Source organism: Eschrichtius robustus, chromosome 10, assembly GCF_028021215.1.
Source record: "Eschrichtius robustus isolate mEscRob2 chromosome 10, mEscRob2.pri, whole genome shotgun sequence".
Taxonomy (NCBI): Eukaryota; Metazoa; Chordata; class Mammalia; order Artiodactyla; family Eschrichtiidae; genus Eschrichtius; species Eschrichtius robustus.
The window spans coordinates 69,713,328-69,733,394 of NC_090833.1; the positions used below are offsets into that span (position 1 = coordinate 69,713,328).

Here is a 20,067-nt window from a genome sequence, read left to right on the forward strand (position 1 = left end):
ACCAAGATGACTGCATTTGTGTGTGCGCACGTGTGCACACATTACTTGCAGCCTCTTCATCCTTCATTTACTTCTTTTTAAAAATCTGGTGGATGAGGAGATTCCAGTTATTTCTGTAAAGGAGGGAATTGGGTAGTTCAGAAAATATATTTCTCTGAAGAAATGAGAGCTTGTAAAAGTGACCAGAAAAGTTAAAAACAAAGTAGGAGAGAAGATACTTAATTGCAGCATTATTTCCAAACTGAGGCCTTCAGTGTACCTTCATACATTGCTGGTAGGAAAGTAAAATAGTACAGTCATTTTGGAAAACAGTTTGGCAGTTCTTTAAAAAGTTAAATTAAACACAGAGTTACCACACGACCCAACAACTCCACCTAGGTATATAACCAGGAGACTTGAAAACATATTTCCACACAAAAACTTGTATATGAATGTTCGTAGCAGCATTATTCATAGGGCAAAGATGGAAACAAGTCAAATGTCCATCAAATTATGAATACAAATATAAGCAAAAATGTGGCATTATTTATACAATGGAATAGCATTCAGTGATAAAAAGGCATAAGTATTTGGTACATCCTATAACATGGATAAACCTTGAAAACCTACTAAATGAAAGAAGCCAGACATAAAAGGCCACATATTGTATGATTTCATTGATAAGAATTGGCCAGAATAGGATATTACATAGAGAAAGGGAATAGATTAACCCCAGGGGCTGGGAGAGTAAGGAATGAGGAGCGATTGCTGATAGGTACAAGGTTTCTTTATGGGGTGATGAAAATGTCCTAGAACTAAATAGTGGTGATGGTTGCACAATACACTAAAACCTACAGAGCTGTACATTTTTAAAGGATGAATTTTATGGTATGTAAGTTATATCTCAATTTTTTTAATGAAAAGAAAAAAGAAAGCTAAAAACTAATTTCTTAAGGGAAATCTTGAAATGAGAAAAAACAAATCCATACATCAAATGTGAAAGCATATCATATGAACAGATATAAACGCATCTCAACAAATTCTGATTTGATGAAAAACATGTGAACATTTCAGTGGTATTACTACTGAGGAAGGTAATCATTATTCTGGCAAAGAGTTACTGCTTCGAAGACACAGAAGTTAAGAGAATTGTCAATGGAGAGAAAGATCTAGATCAAGAATCTGGTTTTAACACTTTCCAACTGCGTGTGGCCTTGGACAAGCCATGTAATCTTTCCATGACTCAGTTTCCTTTCCTGTAGAATAGGAATAATAACCTCTCAAAAGTTCTTATAAACCTACTAAACAAAGCAACATATGTAAAGGGCTCAGCAAACTGCCACGGACAAAGTAAGCCCTCAGCTATTTAACTACACAGAAATAGGTTACCACCAAATACATACCCAAAATATAAATATAAAGAAAAATTAGGGCTTCCCTGGTGGCGCAGTGGTTGAGAATCTGCCTGCCAATGCAGGGGACACGGGTTTGAGCCCTGGTCTGGGAAGATCCCACATGCTGCGGAGCAACTAGGCCCGTGAGCCACAGCTGCTGAGCCTGCGCGTCTGGAGCCTGTGCTCCGCAACAAGAGAGGCCACGATAGTGAGAGGCCCGTGCACCGCGATGAAGAGTGGCCCTTACTTGCTGCAATTAGAGAAAGCCCTCACACAGAAACGAAGACCCAACACAGCCATAAATAAAATAAAATAAATAAATAAATAAATAAATAAATAAATAAATACTACTTGAGAGCAAACACATCTATGTAAAAAAAAAGAAAAAAGAATTAACAGGGATATCATGTGTGTAGGAAGGCCGTGGAGCAGGAACATGGCACATGAGGAAACCAGCTTGAAAAAAACAAGAAATATGAAAAATAAAATTTATCCCTATTTTCTACACATTCCAACTTTTGAGGATAGTTTCATTATAGCTTATTTAAAAGTTAATTATCTCTTAATCACAAAGAGATTTTTACTGAATTGAAGGCTGGGTCTTCTATACATTGAAAAAGCCAGTGGAACACAATACTGTAAATCAACTATACTTCAATTAAAAAGAAAAAAAGAAAAAGAAAAAGTCAGTGGGACACTGTTCCAGTGGAAGATACTGATCACTAAAGAGTGGCTTATCAGGGGTTCTCATACTTTGTGGTGTTTCTTCACCTGGAAGGCCAGTAAATATGCAGATTCCTAGGCCCCATCCCAGAGATTCTGATTCAATAGATCTGGGATAGAGCCTGAGAATCTCATTTCCAACCAGCTCTTGGGTGATGCTGATTGCTTCTGGTCCAAGGACCAGACTTTACGGAGCACTGGCTCGGATAACACAACATTCTAATTGCTCAGTTCCTTTAAAAAGAAAAATGTGAATTATCTCACTTTGGGGCAGGTTTCAGGAACTATGATTACCTTGGAATAAAAGGAAGAAACAGGGTGATTAAAAATAACAGCTAGCATTTACTAAGTGCTTACTTACATATGAAGCATTATTCTAAAAATCCTGCATAGCTTTATTTAATCTAATCCTCCTAGCCACCTTATGAGGTAGATACACTTATCCTATCCCCATTTCATAAATGAGGATAGTGAGCCCCACAGAGGTTGAGCAATTTGTCCAATATTATATAGTCTGTGTGTTTTGCCATATATGCACTGCTGAAATTTTTTAAATCCAATAGAATCCATAATATCTACTTGCTGATATAACTGTATATATATATATGTGTCACATGTGTGTATCAGATAAAGATAAAGGAGAGATTATTCTTTGTAAGTCTCAAATTCTAGAAGTATGAAAATGAGAAAAGGATCATTTCACTGAAAAGCCGTACTTTCTCTTTTCTATTGTACAAACATATGTTAATCTTCTTTTTCAAAAGGTAATCACTCTTCTCTTAAAAGAAACGTTTAATGAATTTCATATAATCTGACTTCACAGAACTGAAATTATCTTTCTCTAGCCACTTCCTCTTTAATTAAGGACAACAATAGCCAAAATTCCTAGAAGACAAATTTTAACTTTTATTTTAAAATCATCTAGTGATAGAAGTGCTTATGAATCAAAACTATTTTAAACATCATTTGGTTAATGAAGGATCTTCTATTGAAAGATTAATGAGTAAAGATTACATACCTTGTTTTTAAAATAAACCTCAATTGGCAAAATGAAACCAGCATACCCAGATTCTTCTACTTTGTAAGGTGGATCTTTGCACACTGCAACATTAAAAAAAGAAAAAAAGTGAGATGAGATTAATAGGCAAAAAGACATTCTTCTTTCCTTTAAAAACCAGAAGAAAAAAAAAATCCCATCCTACCACCTACATCATTCTCAATTTTCACAGCCCTTTGCCAAGCCCCAGCTAACTCTCTGATTTGATCTTTACTTCTTGTTCAGAATCTACAATAATAATATTCCTATGTAAATCAAATATGTAAGTTATTTATTCAACTCTTGATGGGGGATAGTGCATCACAGTCAACCATGGTCATGAATGACTGGACTTTAGTTGTTATCAACCTGCCCTAACACTTTAGGGAAACTGAGGACAGCACCTTGTGACTGAAAGCTTGAAAACAACTATAAGTTACTTAACAAACATATTATCTATGTCTAGTCTCTGATGGACATCACTCTACCCCAAACCCCTCAGTTCTCTGAGATATCCTAATTTCCGTACCAAAAGGTGGCAGGACCACCCTCCATCCTTAGAAAAATCCCAAACCCAGTGTCTCCCAATGTTATTGGTGTTCATTAAGACTCATTATCCCCCATTACCCCCCAAAGGAATACTTACTGAAATACTGCAATACATACAAACACTTCAAATCTATTCACATCATAAGAATACATAAGAAACAATAAGGCTTTTGTATTCTTATGAAGAAAGACTTATTTAGACAAGACTACTTAGGCAAGCTCTTGGGAAATGAGAGATGCCCTAAGAAGCTAAATATGATTTCACCCCACTAAAATTTCCATTAAATCAAAATCAGTTGCAAGCCAGCTGAGCTATTCTAGTTAAGACTGCATTCTAGTAGTAAGTATCACAAAGAATTAAAAATGTACATGTTGAACATCAAGGCCATATACCACATAGCACATAACCTGGTAGCCCAAGTCCACTTCAGCAGGGCTCCAGTCTGCCTTTTAAACTCTTCCTCCTTTTGTCACCCACCAATCCTCCTATGCTTCATTCAATTGCATCAATTCCCCCAAAACATGACCAGTATTTCCCACCTATGCTCTGTCCTCTTTCCTTCCATCGCACTTTGATGCTACTCTTAGTATCCTCTGCTAGTTCAAATCCCAATTTCTTCACAAAACCTTTCCAGACCAGAGTACTATCCTCTCTTCTCCTTTTACCCTCCCAAAGAACTGTCTGAATCACTGATTTGACACTTAACAGACTTCCTTATTATCATATATTCAGGAACCTCATCTCTAATTCCCTTTCACTCCCCAAGGACAGAAACTTTTTTTAATTAATTTGTATTGGAGTATAATTGCTTTACAATGTTGTGTTAGTTTCTACTGTACAGCAAAGTGAATCAGCTATACGTATACATATATCCCCTCTTTTTTTGGATTTCCTTCCCATTTAGGTCACCACAGAGCATTGAGCAGAGTTCCCTGGGCTATAGAGTAGGTTCTCATTAGTTATCTATTTTATACATAGTATCAATAGTGTATATATGTCAATCCCAATCTCCCAATTCATAAGGACAGAAACATTTAATCAGGAACATAAGGAGGGTCAAGGGCTCGGGCACGCCTGGGTGTCAATCCGGGATCCACCTCAAACTAGCCAGGCTACCTCTGGAAAGTTACTCCAATTTTCTGAACCTCAGGTGCCTTGCCTGGACAGTGTGAGAACTAAACAAGATGATATATGTAAAAGACACAGGACAGGTCCTGGAACACAGCAAGAAGTGACAGAAGTAAGGCAGGAAATCTAACCTGTAAATACCCAATTGTCATGTAAAACTTTCGGATGAAAACAGAAAGGAGAAAACAAGTACAGAGCCCTGGATTTGGATTAGAAGACTCAGTTCCACGGCCCTGGACTAAGGATTCTCTAGACAGCTCTAGTTCTATTCCCTTTATTTTTTTATTTCTTTTTATTTTTGGCTGCGTCGGGTCTTCGTTGCTGCACGCGGGCTTTCTCCAGCTGCGGCGAGCGGGGGCTACTCTTCGTTGCGGTGCGTGGGCTTCTCATTGCGGTGGCTTCTCTTGTTGTGGAGCATGGGCTCTAGGTGTGTGGGCCTCAGTAGTCGTGGCATACGGGCTCAACAGTTGTGGCCCACAGGCTCCAGAGTGCAGGCTCAGTAGTTGCGGCGCACGGGCTTAGTTGCTCCGCGGCATGTGGAATCTTCCCGGACCAGGGCACCCTGCACTGGCAGGTGGACTCTTAACCACTGTGCCACCAGGGAAGCCCCCATTCCCTTTAAAAGAGAGAACACCATCTACACATTGTAAGCATGGCTATCAAGACTCAAGAAGATTATATATGTGGGGAAATACAAGTCTGAGGCATTTTTAATGCAGAGGATGATGATGATGTACTTAAAAATTGGCTAGACACTCCATGAATACAAATATGATTACAAAGAGGTATACTGAAGACAGGATTTTAACACGTGGCAGTCTCCTGTAGCCCACCTTAGGAAAGTTTCCCCAAACTGACATCAGAAGAAGTAAATGATGATGAATGAGGCATCTCACCTGACCTTACAAGCTTCTCTAATAAAAAATGAAAAAGCAAAAGGACTCAGAGTGGCTTCAGCCCGGCATCCACTGACCACCTGTCAACCTATCATGAATATTCAAATACCCTGAACACTGAGCGGGGTGCCACTAAATGCATGAACACCCCACCCCAGCTAGAAAGACAGCATTACATCCATGACATTTCCAGGCTGCAGAGCCCCTCTTCAGAACAGTAGTTTCAGTGTCCAGGTTGCTTGGGATTAATCATGCCAATGCCATTCGAAGGAAGTTTATTCTGTAGGCTGCTGTACATGGCAGAGAAGTTATAGCTGTTCCTCTATACAGCCTTTTGTACAGTTCATTTTCATTTTCTCTATTCTGCATGCAAAATGCTCCTAGTATAGAAAACAGCTGTTAGTGAGCACATCTTATAGTTGAAGGTCTTAAATTTTTTTCCCCACCCTTTAAAGGAAATGATCTGTTATGTATTACTGTTCCAAAGAAGTCCAGTTTTATAAGAAACTGTTTACCAACTCACACCTCAATTATTTTTAAATGCAGTATTTTCATAAATAACAATGAACAATGTCTGTTGAGCACCCTGAGTTCTTAATTAGAAGCAAACAATAGAAACTTTTTATTCACAATAAACACGACAGAAAATCAGTAGCAATGCAAATACAACTTACAGTTCTAATCTGAAAAAAGGTCAAATTAGGGGAAGTAGTTTATTTATTCGACTGTTTTATAATCAGAATCATTAACATGAGTTTCTAACCTTAAGGATCTATTAAGATCTATGTAATAAAAGGCCAAATGTCATAAGTTACTGAAGGGATACCCATCGCTAGAAAGCCATCACATTTTTTTAGGTGACAATAAAATGGGAGGATTCATATTCATTCTTTAAACTATGCACATTAATTCAGTAGAAATCACTGGGAACTCTTATTCCTGTCAAAATCCAGCCAAAATTCTGAGATGTTGGCTCTCTCAGAACATCTCTCTGTTCCTCTTCCAAGCTTCTCTTGTTGCACTTATCAGGCAGCCTGATAACGTTCATTCACCTCTCAGACTCCTCACTAGACTGAGCGACTTGAGGTCAGCAACCCCACCATTATTATTTGAGCACCGAATAATAGGTGCTCAATAAATATTTGTTGAATTGAATTTCTTAAAGATTCATGCCACTCTTGAGTTTGTGGTTAGCAGATGCAAACTAGTATATATAGGATGGATAAACAAGGTCCTACTGTATAGCACAGGGAACTATATTCAGTATCCTGTGATAAACCGTAATGGAAAAGAATATAAAAAACAATGTATGTATATGTATAACTGAATCACTTTGCTGTACAACAGAAATTAACACAACATTGTGAATCAACTATACTTCAATTAAAAAAAAAAAAGATTCATGCCACTCTTCACTGATCTACCATTGCTAAAGAAGTTGCTTTCTACAAGCAGCAATGATTTGATATTAGCCAAATTCTTCTCCAAACTCCCTACAATCAACATAATCTTTTAAAAATTGGTAGGTGATAGAAAGTGTTGCCACAGAGAAGTATTCTCTTGAAAGCTGAGTATCTAATGTGGGACTGGTTCTACTTCTATAGTACCAAATTTTAAGAAATTGAGTTAACAAATTGGGCCAGATCTCCAACATCATTTTGAAACTAACACTATAGAGCCATAAATAACATTTTCCTTTTCCTCTCCTTCTGCACATTACTACTCATGTACCCCAAGGCTCTAACTAGAAGACATTTTCAAAACTCCATGCAGATCTACCCACACACAACACCCAAAATTTAGGCCTGAGAGGAACAGACCAAAGTTTTCATAAATAATGAGTAATTGGGCGTTTTTTCCCCCCTAAAATAGCTTTTCAAAATAATAGGCACAATATAGACCCATATACATAGTATTTAGAATGATGTTAACTATATACATTGACCATTAATCTATTTAATTTTTAAGTTGAGTGGAAAATGTACAAAAAGAAGAAAAACACATGAAAAGGAAAAAAAGTCATGATTTGGTTAGCCTGGAGTAAGTCAAATCCTTACTTATTACCTGAGATTTTTAATAGTAATCCTTTAGGAGAAAAAGGCTTGAAAAATAGCTATGCTTGATACAAAGAAATAAATGCTCCTTAGATGAATAAATGAATTTGTGCTTATATAATGCTATATATACAATAAGTAAATTTAATTTATTAAAATATCTCATTTTTAGCACCAAAAACAAAAAACAAGAAAAAGAAAGAAAAGAACAAACCCCTCCAGATCCACAAGACCATCGTGTAATAAGCTTTAGAAAATATCATTAGGCAACAGTTTTTTCCCAAATCCTTAGGAAAATAGCTGGCAGATTCCTCTCCAGAGCCTCCCTCCAGTCTATTTGCTTAGACACTAGACTTTACACACATCTGAATACTTTTGATAAGGACATGGCCCAGTTGCCCATTCATAATTATTGCTTTTACTTTATTTACAGTGCAGAGCCCTCCTACACCAAACTCTCTATATATACAGACTGGTTATTACCATGGCTTTGTGCCCAATGTCCCTTCCAGCTTCAGCATTTTGGACTCCTTCTCTTCCTGCTTCAGTTCCACCACATCAGAGCCCCTAAGAAAAGTGAAGCAGGGTACTACGTGGCCATCTTGCTGCCCCTGTTCTGTGCGTCTGGAAGTCCAAAGACTAACATCTAGCAGTCTGGGCATCACCCTGCCACTGAACATGGCCCAGCCTTTACACTCCTGACATTTTGAAAAGAACAAAAATCAACGGTTGGATTTTATTTTTGTTTTTATAAGCTCACGCATGCATGCACACACACCACACACACACACAGATTCTGCCATTGCTTCTATTCAGCCCATTTCAAAACAGGTATTTCCAAATAACAAAAAAATGCTTTCCCCCTTTGTGTCACTTCCTCATTTCCCTGAAAAAGGATTAAAGATAACATCGGGAAATTTTTGAGTTGTATTGTTGAGTTGTTTTCACCTTGTTGACTTTTTAAAAACTTCAAATGCAATTGTGAAAATCTAATTGTTTCCTACGCAATAAAGAACTGTGGCCATACAAGATAACTGTCTAAGTAGCTTTCATAAAGTTACAGAGAAACAAACTAGATGTAGTTAGCTAACTAGGCAGATGTGAAACGCATGTCAACCTCCTCAGGATTCACCATTTAAGGACCAACTCAAATAGACCTCTTCTGGAGAGCCTTCTGCCAATACTCCAAACAAAAATGGCACTGTCCCTCTTCTGGGTTCAACCTTTTTTCTCACTGATCCTATTAGCAAATCCTAATATATATGCTACTATCAAGCCCCATCCTCACCCTAGATTAATTCTGTGCTTTCCAAGGGCTAAGGTTGTATCTCAGGACTCTTTTCATCTCTGAACCCAGCCCACCCTTTATGAAATTGAGTAGAATCAATGAAACGTAACTTTAGTATGACCTCAAAGGAAGAGATGGAGCAAGCCTGGCGGCTGACAAGAAACGCCTGGGTGGCAAACAGAAAGTATGAGCAAAGGCATTAGGAAAGTAACAGCATAATGGAACAGTCAGCATAAGAAGAAACACTGAAAATGATGACTAAAAAAACAGATAATATGGATAAAGTTGATACTTCTATAGAGAACTCGTACCATACACACTCAGAAATTCACATCCAAACTCAGGGAGGGTAAAAACGCGTAACATATAAAAGAGGAATCATTAATTTTGAATGTTGCACAAAACTCCTAGATTTGGAATAAGAGCTCAAGACTCCATATTGGCTACGTTGAAAAATCTTAATGATGATACAGAAAAATGACTTCATTGGTTAGTAACTTGGAATCTTTACGTATAGACTCAGAATATCCATGGCTCTCTCTCCAGGCAGTGGGGAAAAAGAGAGGATTTTTTTTTTTTTTTTTACATGTATGCACGTTGTCAGCTTTCGGAGGAGTTGCGTCACTTGTCCATCTAGCTGAGGTTAAGTCAATACATTTCATCTGGAGAAAATATAACCATGATATTAAAATAAGACCACCTTCATAATCATTTCTTCAAGGAACACATAACAAATAAGTCAACAAAATACAGGGAGTGCCCAAAACGACATAACATTACAAATTGTTAGGAAATATTAAATATTAAGTCTTCAGGCTTAACATCTTTCACTAAAATTCATAGCACTACCACCAACCTGTCCCAAGTTCCCTCAATATAACTCAGTATATAGCATTGCTTCAAATGATTGGCCTAGTGGAAATACATATCCGGGCTAATCTGATAAGAAAGAGTAAAACTGTATCTTCAGAGAAAGTTCAACCTAGAGACAGACCTAATTCTTTTATTGAGAATTATTAAATTGAAAAATCTTAATATTTCTATCTTAAGGAGACCACCACTTTTAAAGTTAAACCTTGGGCAAAATATTTTTCAGAATACCATATTTCATAAGGTCCATCTGGAAAAGCAACATTAGCTACATGAAAATGGTCTTCTAGGGAAATAACTAAGACCCTCCCAATATTTGGCAGAAGCATCTTCATTTCAGTGTGTACTACTACCTCAAAAAAAAATGGTCATCAGAACTGTTGGTGGGAATGTAAACTGGTGCAGCCACTGTGGAAAACAGTACGGAGGTTCCTCAAAAAACTAAAACTAGAACTACCATATGATGCAGCAATTCCAACCCTAGGTATATATCCAAAGAAAACAAAACCACTAATTGGAAAAGATGCACGCACACCAATGTTCACAGCAGCATTATTTACAATAGCCAAGATATGGAAGCAGCCTAAGTGTCCATCAACAGCTGAATGGATAAAGAAGATGTGGCATATATATATATACTGGAATACTACTCAGCCATAAAAAAGAATGAAACTTTGCCATTTGCAGCAACATGGATGGACCTGTAGGGTATTATGCTTGTTGAAATAAGTCAGACAGAGAAAGACAAATACTGTATGTTATCACCTATATGTGGAATCTAAAAAAGAAAACGAATGAATGAATATAACAAAACAGAAACAGACTCACAGATACAGAGAACAAACTTGTGGTTACCAGTGGGGAGAGGAAAGGGGGAAGGGGCTTGATAAGTGTATGGGATTAAGAGGTACAAACTACTATGTATAAAGTAAATGTATGCATAGAAGCTATAAGGAGATATTGTATAGCACAGGGAATATAGCCAATATTTTATAATAACTTTAAATGGAGTATAATCTATAAAAGTTCTGAATCACTATGTTGTACATCTGAAACTAATACTGCTTTTCATTATTTAATCAAATATATAAAGAGCCATTGAAGAATCTCACTTCCTAAAATAATCCCCTCATGATTTCCGGAATAGCAGAAGTCAACAACCCTTGGGATAGTCCTCTGGCATCAAAGTTTTACCCAGTTTTATCCCAGGTTTTACACTTGGCCCTGCTATTACTAAGACTGATACTGCTTTTTATTTAGAGGAAAAAAGGGAATATAATGTCTTCATTTATAAAATTATCCTATCTTCTCAATAATATTACCCTAATTAATTCAATTCAACAGGCACTAGATAATCATAGGGCTACAAAGATAAGGTGGAATCTTGCTCTCAAGCAGATGACAGTCTAGCCAAAGACACTGTCCTCTAAGTGCAGGTTCTATTCTAGGGACATGAGATACAGCGATAAACACAGCTGACATGGCCCCTGCACTTATTAACCTTATGTCCACTGTTAGGAGGCAGGGAGGGTGAGGAGGAGAGAAGAAAGAATACACGTACAAGAAAATATCGAGAAAGTATTAAGTGCTACAATGAAAATACAGCAGGCTGACATGAGGGAAATGGGAGAGTTCCTCTTTATTTTATATTAATACACCCTCCCTGAGAAGGTGACATTTAAGCTGAGACCTCAAAATAGAAAAGGAGCAGGGTATGTGCTGGTCAGGCAGGAAAAAAGCGCTATTTATGTTGCTTACAGAGACAGATGTGTAAACAACCTAAAGAAAGCCTGCCTTTATACCTGCCTCCAGGGCTGCTTAGCCCCTTACCCGGATTTTCCTCTCTAACTGAGGTGAAGGCTACTTCCTCCTTCCTGAACGTTTTCTCCCATCCTGAATTCACCATTTAACACTCACATAGGTTTGGCTCTTATGACCTCGCAATCTCATTTCTCAAATCTTAAATTCTCCCAATGCTACGAACTCCCAAGAAAACACTTTGCATCTACTTACAAAATCTTCGTTATGATTCCTCATCATGAAGGATTTTTAGGTAGATATAATTCTTGGGAATTGTATAACCTAATCTTAAGTAAGAGATTTTTTTTTAAAGTATGTCCCTTGAAATAGAGTTCCTAAACATAGTATAGAAGGAAGCATCTGGACTAAGGAACGTCAACCACAAAAAAGAAGTGGATTTTAAATGCAATTTGAGAAAAAGAAAGATCACAATTGTAAAGCTACCTACTCAAGGGGAGGGAAACAGTGTTGCAAGGGAAAAAACTACATGGATCAAGAAAGAAAGGAAGAATACAAAAGTGATGACACTCAAAATATTAGAATACAGAGGTTACGATTTCCTCAAACACATTCATATTAAAGGGATATTTTTCAGCTTAATTTTTTTCTTTTAATAAGTGCACAATATGTAAGAGCCACTTTTAAATGTGGTACACCCATCTCTTCTCGCATAGCATGCAATTTTTAATACTCGCCCTTTAAGTATTCAGTGCAGAGGATTACGAATTGGTGTTACACACAAGACAGCTATCAACTGCATTAGGGTGACAGAAGTGGCAATGTGTTATAAAATAAATAAATATAATCAATTAAAGTTAAGACTCATTTTCTACTGAATTTGAAAAAAAAAAAAATACAACAGCCTAAAAGATCACCTCAAACTAACTTCACAGAAACACCAAAAGATAATCATGCAAAAAAGGTCAATGATCCAATTTTTCTCTTCTCAATTTTTGCTTTATTTCCTTTTCAATAGGGGAAAAAAAAACAACAACAAATGCTTCCAGGGAAGGGATCAAAACTGTTCTAACTTTAGAGAAAGAGCTAAAAACAAGATTCCTTTTCAACATCTTGTGGACTCTACTTTGTTTTTCCTGTTTGGCATTTTGGCACAGGGGTAGCCTATCCTAAGTATCCTAATTGATTTAAGCTCCATTAGATATTACAAATGAAGACAGAATGAGGGTGATACTGATATGATGGCAACTGTTTAGACATAGTGCATGCAAGAATGTGGTTCCTGTTCAGTCTGACAATCTTTCAATCTTCCCAAATAAACCAAGGAAAATTCTGTCCCTCCACTTTCCTAAAGCAAGGGTTTTCAGACTGTGTTCCAGAAAACCCTACACCCCAGCAGTGTGTATTGCTTTTACAAAAGCAATAGGGTGCTTGCCCCAAACAATGAAAATGTAAATAGCCTAAGGACCAATCCTGAGTTTTAGATACAGGATTAAGGTCCCTTCAGATTATGTGAAAAAAAAAGTAAGCCACTGCTAAAATAAAGTCTGACACCACTGCTCAAAAGTACATTATAAAAATTTAACTATATCTTTAATCTACTTTCACAGAGTATGATTTTCTGCTTGCTCCTACTGAACACAGAAGTGATCTACTGTTTTCTGTCTGTCCTGACTATAAAGGTGAGCTACACTGATTTCTCACTGAGATTTGCAGTTCTGGTATGTCTTTGAGCTCAACAGAGACAGGTAGCAAGAGGAGAAAACCAGCTTCTACTCTTCCTATGGGCTCAAATTTTACAAAATACCTTCTGATTACCAAATGCAGTGCTAATTGCATGGTACCTCTCATGGCCTCTGAATTCCAGGAATTATTTAATAGGGGGAAATAGTACAAATATAAAAGAAAGAGAAATCAGAACAAACACAAAAACCATTAATAGTCAGTATTATATGTGGGAACTCACAAACTGAAAAGCTTAGGGAACAAACCAGGGAGAAGCAAAGAGGGAGTCAGTCATTGGGTTTCATTGTTGTGTGGTTAAAGAAAGCAGGTCTGGGGAGTCCCCTGGCAGTCCAGTGGTTAGGACTCAGCTCTTTCACTGCCGTGGCCCAGGTTCAATCCCTGGTCGGGTAACTAAGATCCTGCGAGCTGCGAGGTGCAGCCAAAAGAAAAAAGAAAAAAAAGAAAGCAGGTATGATATTGTCAAAAGGAGGAACAAATTTTTAATGAGTAGTAATGATTCTAGGAAAAGATTATAGTCCAAGCAGGAGTATGGGAGAAACATTCCACTGGATGGGTAACTGAATTAGGTATTTCTTCGTGGTTCTTTTCAATCTTGAGATTCAATACCAAGGAAATAAGTTTTCTAAGAGGAAGGTAAAGAAACAGGACATTGGTAAAGAATTTAGGAGCCAACAGCTAGCTAGCAGCTTTAATCTTATTTGGGAATAACAGAGAATCACTTACTCTTTTAAGAATAGAAATGAAGGTATCCAAATAATGCCCAAGGCACACTGACTATTGCTCCAAAGAAGCCAAGGAAAAGGGTAAGTGCAGAAATTAAGACTGAATATGAAGAAAGAGGAGGAAAAAGAGGCTGCAAGTTAAGATGATCCCAGAAATTACTACTGTATCCCAAATATAAGTGTGAGAATTCTCAAGTACATGGAATTCTCAGGTTTACAGTAAGAAGTGTAAAAATGTTTGCTAACTTAAAGCAAAGCCCCTTGAAAACTTCAGTTTAGCGGTAGGCATCATTTTCTGACAGGAAATTATGTGTAATGTGGAGGCAGGAGAGCTTAGAGGTCGAGAGCCAGGGGTTTTGAGAACCCCTTGGTTCAAATCCCACCTTGGACACTGGCATAATACATTCTATTCTCTCAGTTATAAAATGGAGCTAATGCTATTACCTATATCATACCATTCATTAAGCTTTAAGAGATCATCCACCATGCTAAAGGCATAAATGAGATAATCCCTATAAAGCTTGAGAACACTTTCTGGAAAGCAAAAATCATCTACTAATCTAACAGTAGTCAAACACAAACCACAAACATTAGAGCACTTCTTTTGAACTTTCCCCAAAATCTGTCCAAAGAACAGATTTAAATTTACATACTTACCCTCAGTTTAATTAAGCATTCTTCTATCTGGTTTTATTTTTGGCCTTAGGGATTCTTGACAGGGATATTTGAAAAAGGAAGATATTCTTCACTTTGGAATTCTTTTGGCTCAACCCACCACTAAAAGTACTAGCCGGCAGTTCACAAAGTCAGACCACCTTCAAACTCATGAAGCCCAAACTAGTACATATTATGAAAAAGCTGTAAATAAAGTTTCCAAGGTTATGTATTATAAAGCAGTAACTGAAATACTGCAATAAAACAAACCAACAGAAAATAGAAATGCAATCTGAATTTGAGTCCTGTGGGGTAGTAACAGATAAATTAGCAAGGAATCAAGAGACGTGGTCCTGGCTCCATTTCTACCACAAATTTGCCATCTGACCTTTGGAGAGTCCCTTTCACCACTCACCCCAGACCTCCTCTGTGGTATGAGGAGCCAGCTTCTAGATCTACAATTCTGTTATTCCAAAGACAAGTCATACGTGCCACTTCTAACTTGAAGGCAAATGCATTTTGTTTTTTAGGATCTTCATTTAAGCATAAAACAACTATCAGCTAAAATACCACATCTGCTATAACACAGTCAGGAAATTGGGACAAAACAAAAGAACAGAAACAAAACAAAGATTCAGAATCACACTTGAATTTTTAAAAATGTTTCACGGTAAGTGCTTTTTAGAAGAGAATTTAATTTTTATTAGACCAGTAAATAAATAAAAACTGAATTTCTTTAATAGAGGCTGCCCACACACACACAAAAAATTCTATAAATTAGGTTTTCATTTTCTTGTTTCCATTCTGATTATGAAGTCAGATTAAATCTACTGAGTGAGACCCTGTTTTACCTGTATAAATCAAACTAGAAATTTGATTCCTCGGGAACTTGATATAATTTAGTGATAGTACCATATCAGCTCAAGTATTAAGGAATGAAACATCAGAACATACCGGCAGCATTTATGAGAAACACCATGCTTTTAAAAAGCTAAAGTAAAAAGTTAAACCAACTGCTTGCACATTAGGCATAGCACATTATGTAAAAAACCCTTGAGTGTTATGATTTTACTATATACTGCACTTGTAAAACCCTTGTTCTTAATCACACTGAAACATATTACATTGCTTTTTAAATAGAATGCACCCTGCCACAATGCACTCAATCTTAATAGTATTCCAGAACAGCATGCCCATATGAAAGATAGGTTGATGAATAGGTTTATGTCCTATTCAAGGAGATGAAACAGCTCAATAGAAAGATTAAATAAGGCTCCTGCCAGTGGCTGAATCTTAAAGTCAAAGAGAAGAACACAACTCAAACCAAATGTTACAGGCAAAGGTCAAACAAGAGAATAATTAAGACCCTAACTTGAAGAGCTAGCTAATGTTCGCTCATTCAGTGTAAATCAGAAGAAAAATTACTCCTCTTAAAGTGTGACCGTAATAATTTTCACTGAGTCGATTCCAAAAGATACGTTATAAAACTGAATGAAGGTGAACTAAGTCCCAAAATAACCTTTAGAGGGAACCACTTCTATTATGAAACTATTGGACCTTAAGTGAAAAATTCACTTTAAGATCCTATTGTCATATCATACTTAAAAAATTTATTCTAGATTTATTAAGTATCAAATATTAATAGAAATATGAATTTTGCTAAGAGTCTTTCAATTAATTTTTTGTAGAACTCTATTATAACCCAATTCATTTATATAAAAAGAAAAGAAAATTTATAAAGAATAAGCCAGGAATTTATGTTTCCAGGGTATTTTTTTGTTTGTTGACTTTATTGTCCCACCACTAGTCCCAACCAATTTTAACAGGAGATTTAACTAAATGGATGAACATATTTCTCTCTATGTACACACACCACCTATAGAATGGAAATACAAGCTCAGCTATAAGAAAATTTGGGAAGTATAAAACAGTGCTAAAGCAATAGGAATAAGAAAATCTGCTTATCATGCTAGTGAATATTTTGGAGCCATTGTAATCCCACCTGGAGAAAAGCCTAGTTTATTGAAATTTATCATGGGACAACAGGTACATCTGTGTTTTTCAAAAATCATTCTCTTCATGTACTGTCATATCCTATTTTGAAAACCCACTATCTAACTTAGTTTCTCTTCCAAATAGCCACATTATTGGACAATGTCACTGACATCACCTAATAAACTAATTCATATGAATTAATATACACATACCCTTATGATACCCATGGACTAAATACAGTCAACCAGAAAGAATAGCAAGAAATCAAATAAGCTTTCCTTACTCTATCAATTTCTTTTCCTTGTTATTCTATTTTCATGAAGAAATGCTGGTAGATAAACTCTAAATCCATCTGACTGCAGTTTGGGCTCAGGGAGGGTGGAAACTAAACAATAGAACTTGAAATATCACAGGAAGAAGTTTTTAATATTTTATAATGATGATTTATTTATAAATAAATGCATTGGTTCTCCTACATACTCCCACCCAAATAAACATATCATACACTGTAAATAAGTCATTTTCTTTCCTACTTATGACAAAGAGCAGTAAGATATTTAAAAACAGCAAATTTCAAATAATTTCCTCCTCAGAGATAATAATAAAGGTATGATTTATTTAACACCTTTCACCAAGTCCCTGAAAGATCACTGATGTCAAATAAATCCATAACGTAAGGAAGTAAGTAGTTCAAGAGCCCTGCCAGCCACCCCTTTTTACAGATGGAATATGACAACTTAAGCAATTTACCCAGAGGTCAGGGAGCTAATTCCTGGCATTCAATCAATAGATATTTATTAATGGCTTCTATGCCCAGCACTCTGTGCTGGATGCTTGGATGAAAAGTATTTTCTTCTTTTTGCTTATTTGTAGCTTCTCATTTTTCTACAAAGAAACAAAAATTCTTACTTGTATAATAAAAGAAAAATGTTTAAAACAATGTGATGCTGAATGAATTTGGAGAAGAAAAAGGTTTCTGGAATTCAAAACATTAGGAAAGTAAGAAAAAGTGAGATTAAGGTCTCCCACCTGTGTGTACTTCCACCATACACCTTTTCCTATGAAAAAAACACGATACATTAGTAGTTGAATTTTATAAAGAAACCTAATTTAGACTAGCAAATCTGTGTTCTCTGCCTGGCTCCGACATTTCCTAGCTGGAGTAATTAACTTTAGGCAAGTTACTTAACTTCTTTCTACCTCAGATTCTTCTGTCCATAAAATTTTAAAAGGCATCACTGTGTAGACCCAATGTAATATATAAGCAGTTATGAGAAAGTCATTTTATAAATGCTAAATTCCTACGGAACGTTAGTCTTAACACATGACTATTTTGCCAACAGTTTAAGCATATTTTCACTAAGTAGGGACAAAGGAAAGGTGCAATTTAGACAAAATTTCTGACAAACCAAGAGTTCGGTGTTAGAGATATTAAAACACAGCCTCTGCCCTTACGAATATCTCCCACCATTTCATGGATGGGTGTAGGACTCTAGTAGGATGTGGATATTATGCCCCTGCCAACAATGTAGCAGGGAAGATAAAGACCTTAAAACAAAATTTTTTAAAACAGATTAGGATAACATGATTCTGCTAGACTATTAAAATGAATGATATAAATTTGGAAGTTTCTTAATTAATTTTATGTTTAATTAATGATTAATGATATGAAGGATATAAATTTGGAAGTTTTTGAATTCTTTTACCAATATAGCTCACTTGGGCTTCATATCTTATGAAATGCTTTTGTTATCTCTCCATGGCTTCAACCCTACTTTCATTTAGATAGTGTGTATGGTTGTCAAAATAAATGTTTCTTGAGAATTGTTTTGATATTAAAAACTCAGATATCATTTAACTCTATTAGGATTTTCAGTTTGCCTTAAATTTGTTGAGATAAGATAAACTATATTAATAAGCTAATATTCAAATTTTTCAAATCATCAATAGATTTCCTGGGGTGAGTTAATCTGGGATGGTTCCCATTACCACCATGGTCTAATTGTTTCCGACAAGTGTGCTGCAGGCCATTCATTCATTCCTTTCATAAACACTGCACACATTACATACCATGACTAAAAATGCAAGCATGGAAAAATGAGAATTTATCCTTAAAGAAATCATAAGCTAGGCATTTTCTATCCAGACACTTTTGATCCAAATTAAGAATTTCAATTAACTCCCCCCTCCCCATCCCCAGGTTGCAGTATTAAATGAATGAAAGTGCCAAGTGTCTAGTACCAACAGTTGAACATTCCGGATAGAACAAACTTCAGGATGGTTTGAAACTAACCATATACGTAAGCATATGCATGTTTTAATGCAACAGCTCTTAACCAGAAAAACAGCTTTTCATAAGTACATAAGTTATAAGCTAAAGTACAATACCAAGTAAACCAAATTTAGAAATATATTAAGTTCCAAACCATATGATTTCCTTAATCATATTAGTTCAGCCACTTAATTACAATTCAATCCTCTCCTAGTCAACCAAGGTCAGTTAGCCACCCTCCCGAACAAACTTCAACTGCCATTCTTTCTATTTGCTGTGGTGTTACCAGCACTATACTTAAAAAAATTTCTTAGCTAAAACTCCATTAGTTTAATTACACTACAGCAGTGGTCTCTAGATCAGCGGTATCAGCATCACCGAGGAAATCATGCAACATGCCAATTCTCAGTCCCTACCCCGGACCTCTTGCACCAGAAACTCTGGGGATGTCTCTGGCAATCTGCTGCCCAAGCCTTTCAGGTGATTCTGATGCCTGTGCAAGTGTGAGAAACACTCCCCTTGACATTCTCTCACACACTCAACCATGTCAGAGCAGAAAGTCTCTGTCTGTGAATCACTTTTTCTCATTGCTTTAGTTACGTGGCTGTTTTTTCCTCAGCCAGCTGGGTGAAGTTACTTCCTTCCTCATAAACTACATCACTTTCTAACACATGACTCTTTTGGAAAGGACCAAAGGATTGTGTACAATCATCCCCTAAATGTCCTTTCCTAACGCTATTTAATAACAGAAAAACTGTTATAACAGTCAATTTCTTCCACTGTAATTTGTTTTAAAAAAAGAGAAAGAAAAAGAATGAACAACAACAAAACGAAATGCTCAAGAGTACGCTTATGATTCTTTTTTTTTTTTTTTTTTAATGATTCTTAATGGGATAAAAACACAAAAGGTATGTCTGTTTACTGGCTCAAGCAGTCCCTGCCAGGAAGACACGGACATGGTCATAGAAGGAACTTTCTAAACATCAGAGGCTAAACAACAGT

General features: G+C 36.4%; 1 protein-coding gene across 3 annotated transcripts in view; it reads right to left on the minus strand.

Annotated features, from left to right (window-relative positions):
- MLLT3 (MLLT3 super elongation complex subunit) overlaps nucleotides 1–20,067 on the minus strand; it is a 254,259-nt gene that overhangs the window by 108,763 nt on the left and 125,429 nt on the right. For all 3 annotated transcript variants that reach the window (XM_068552314.1, XM_068552312.1, XM_068552313.1), the window contains exon 3: nucleotides 3,115–3,197. In XM_068552314.1, coding sequence (XP_068408415.1) covers nucleotides 3,115–3,197 — 83 coding nt within the window. The remainder of the gene's footprint in view (nucleotides 1–3,114; nucleotides 3,198–20,067) is intronic.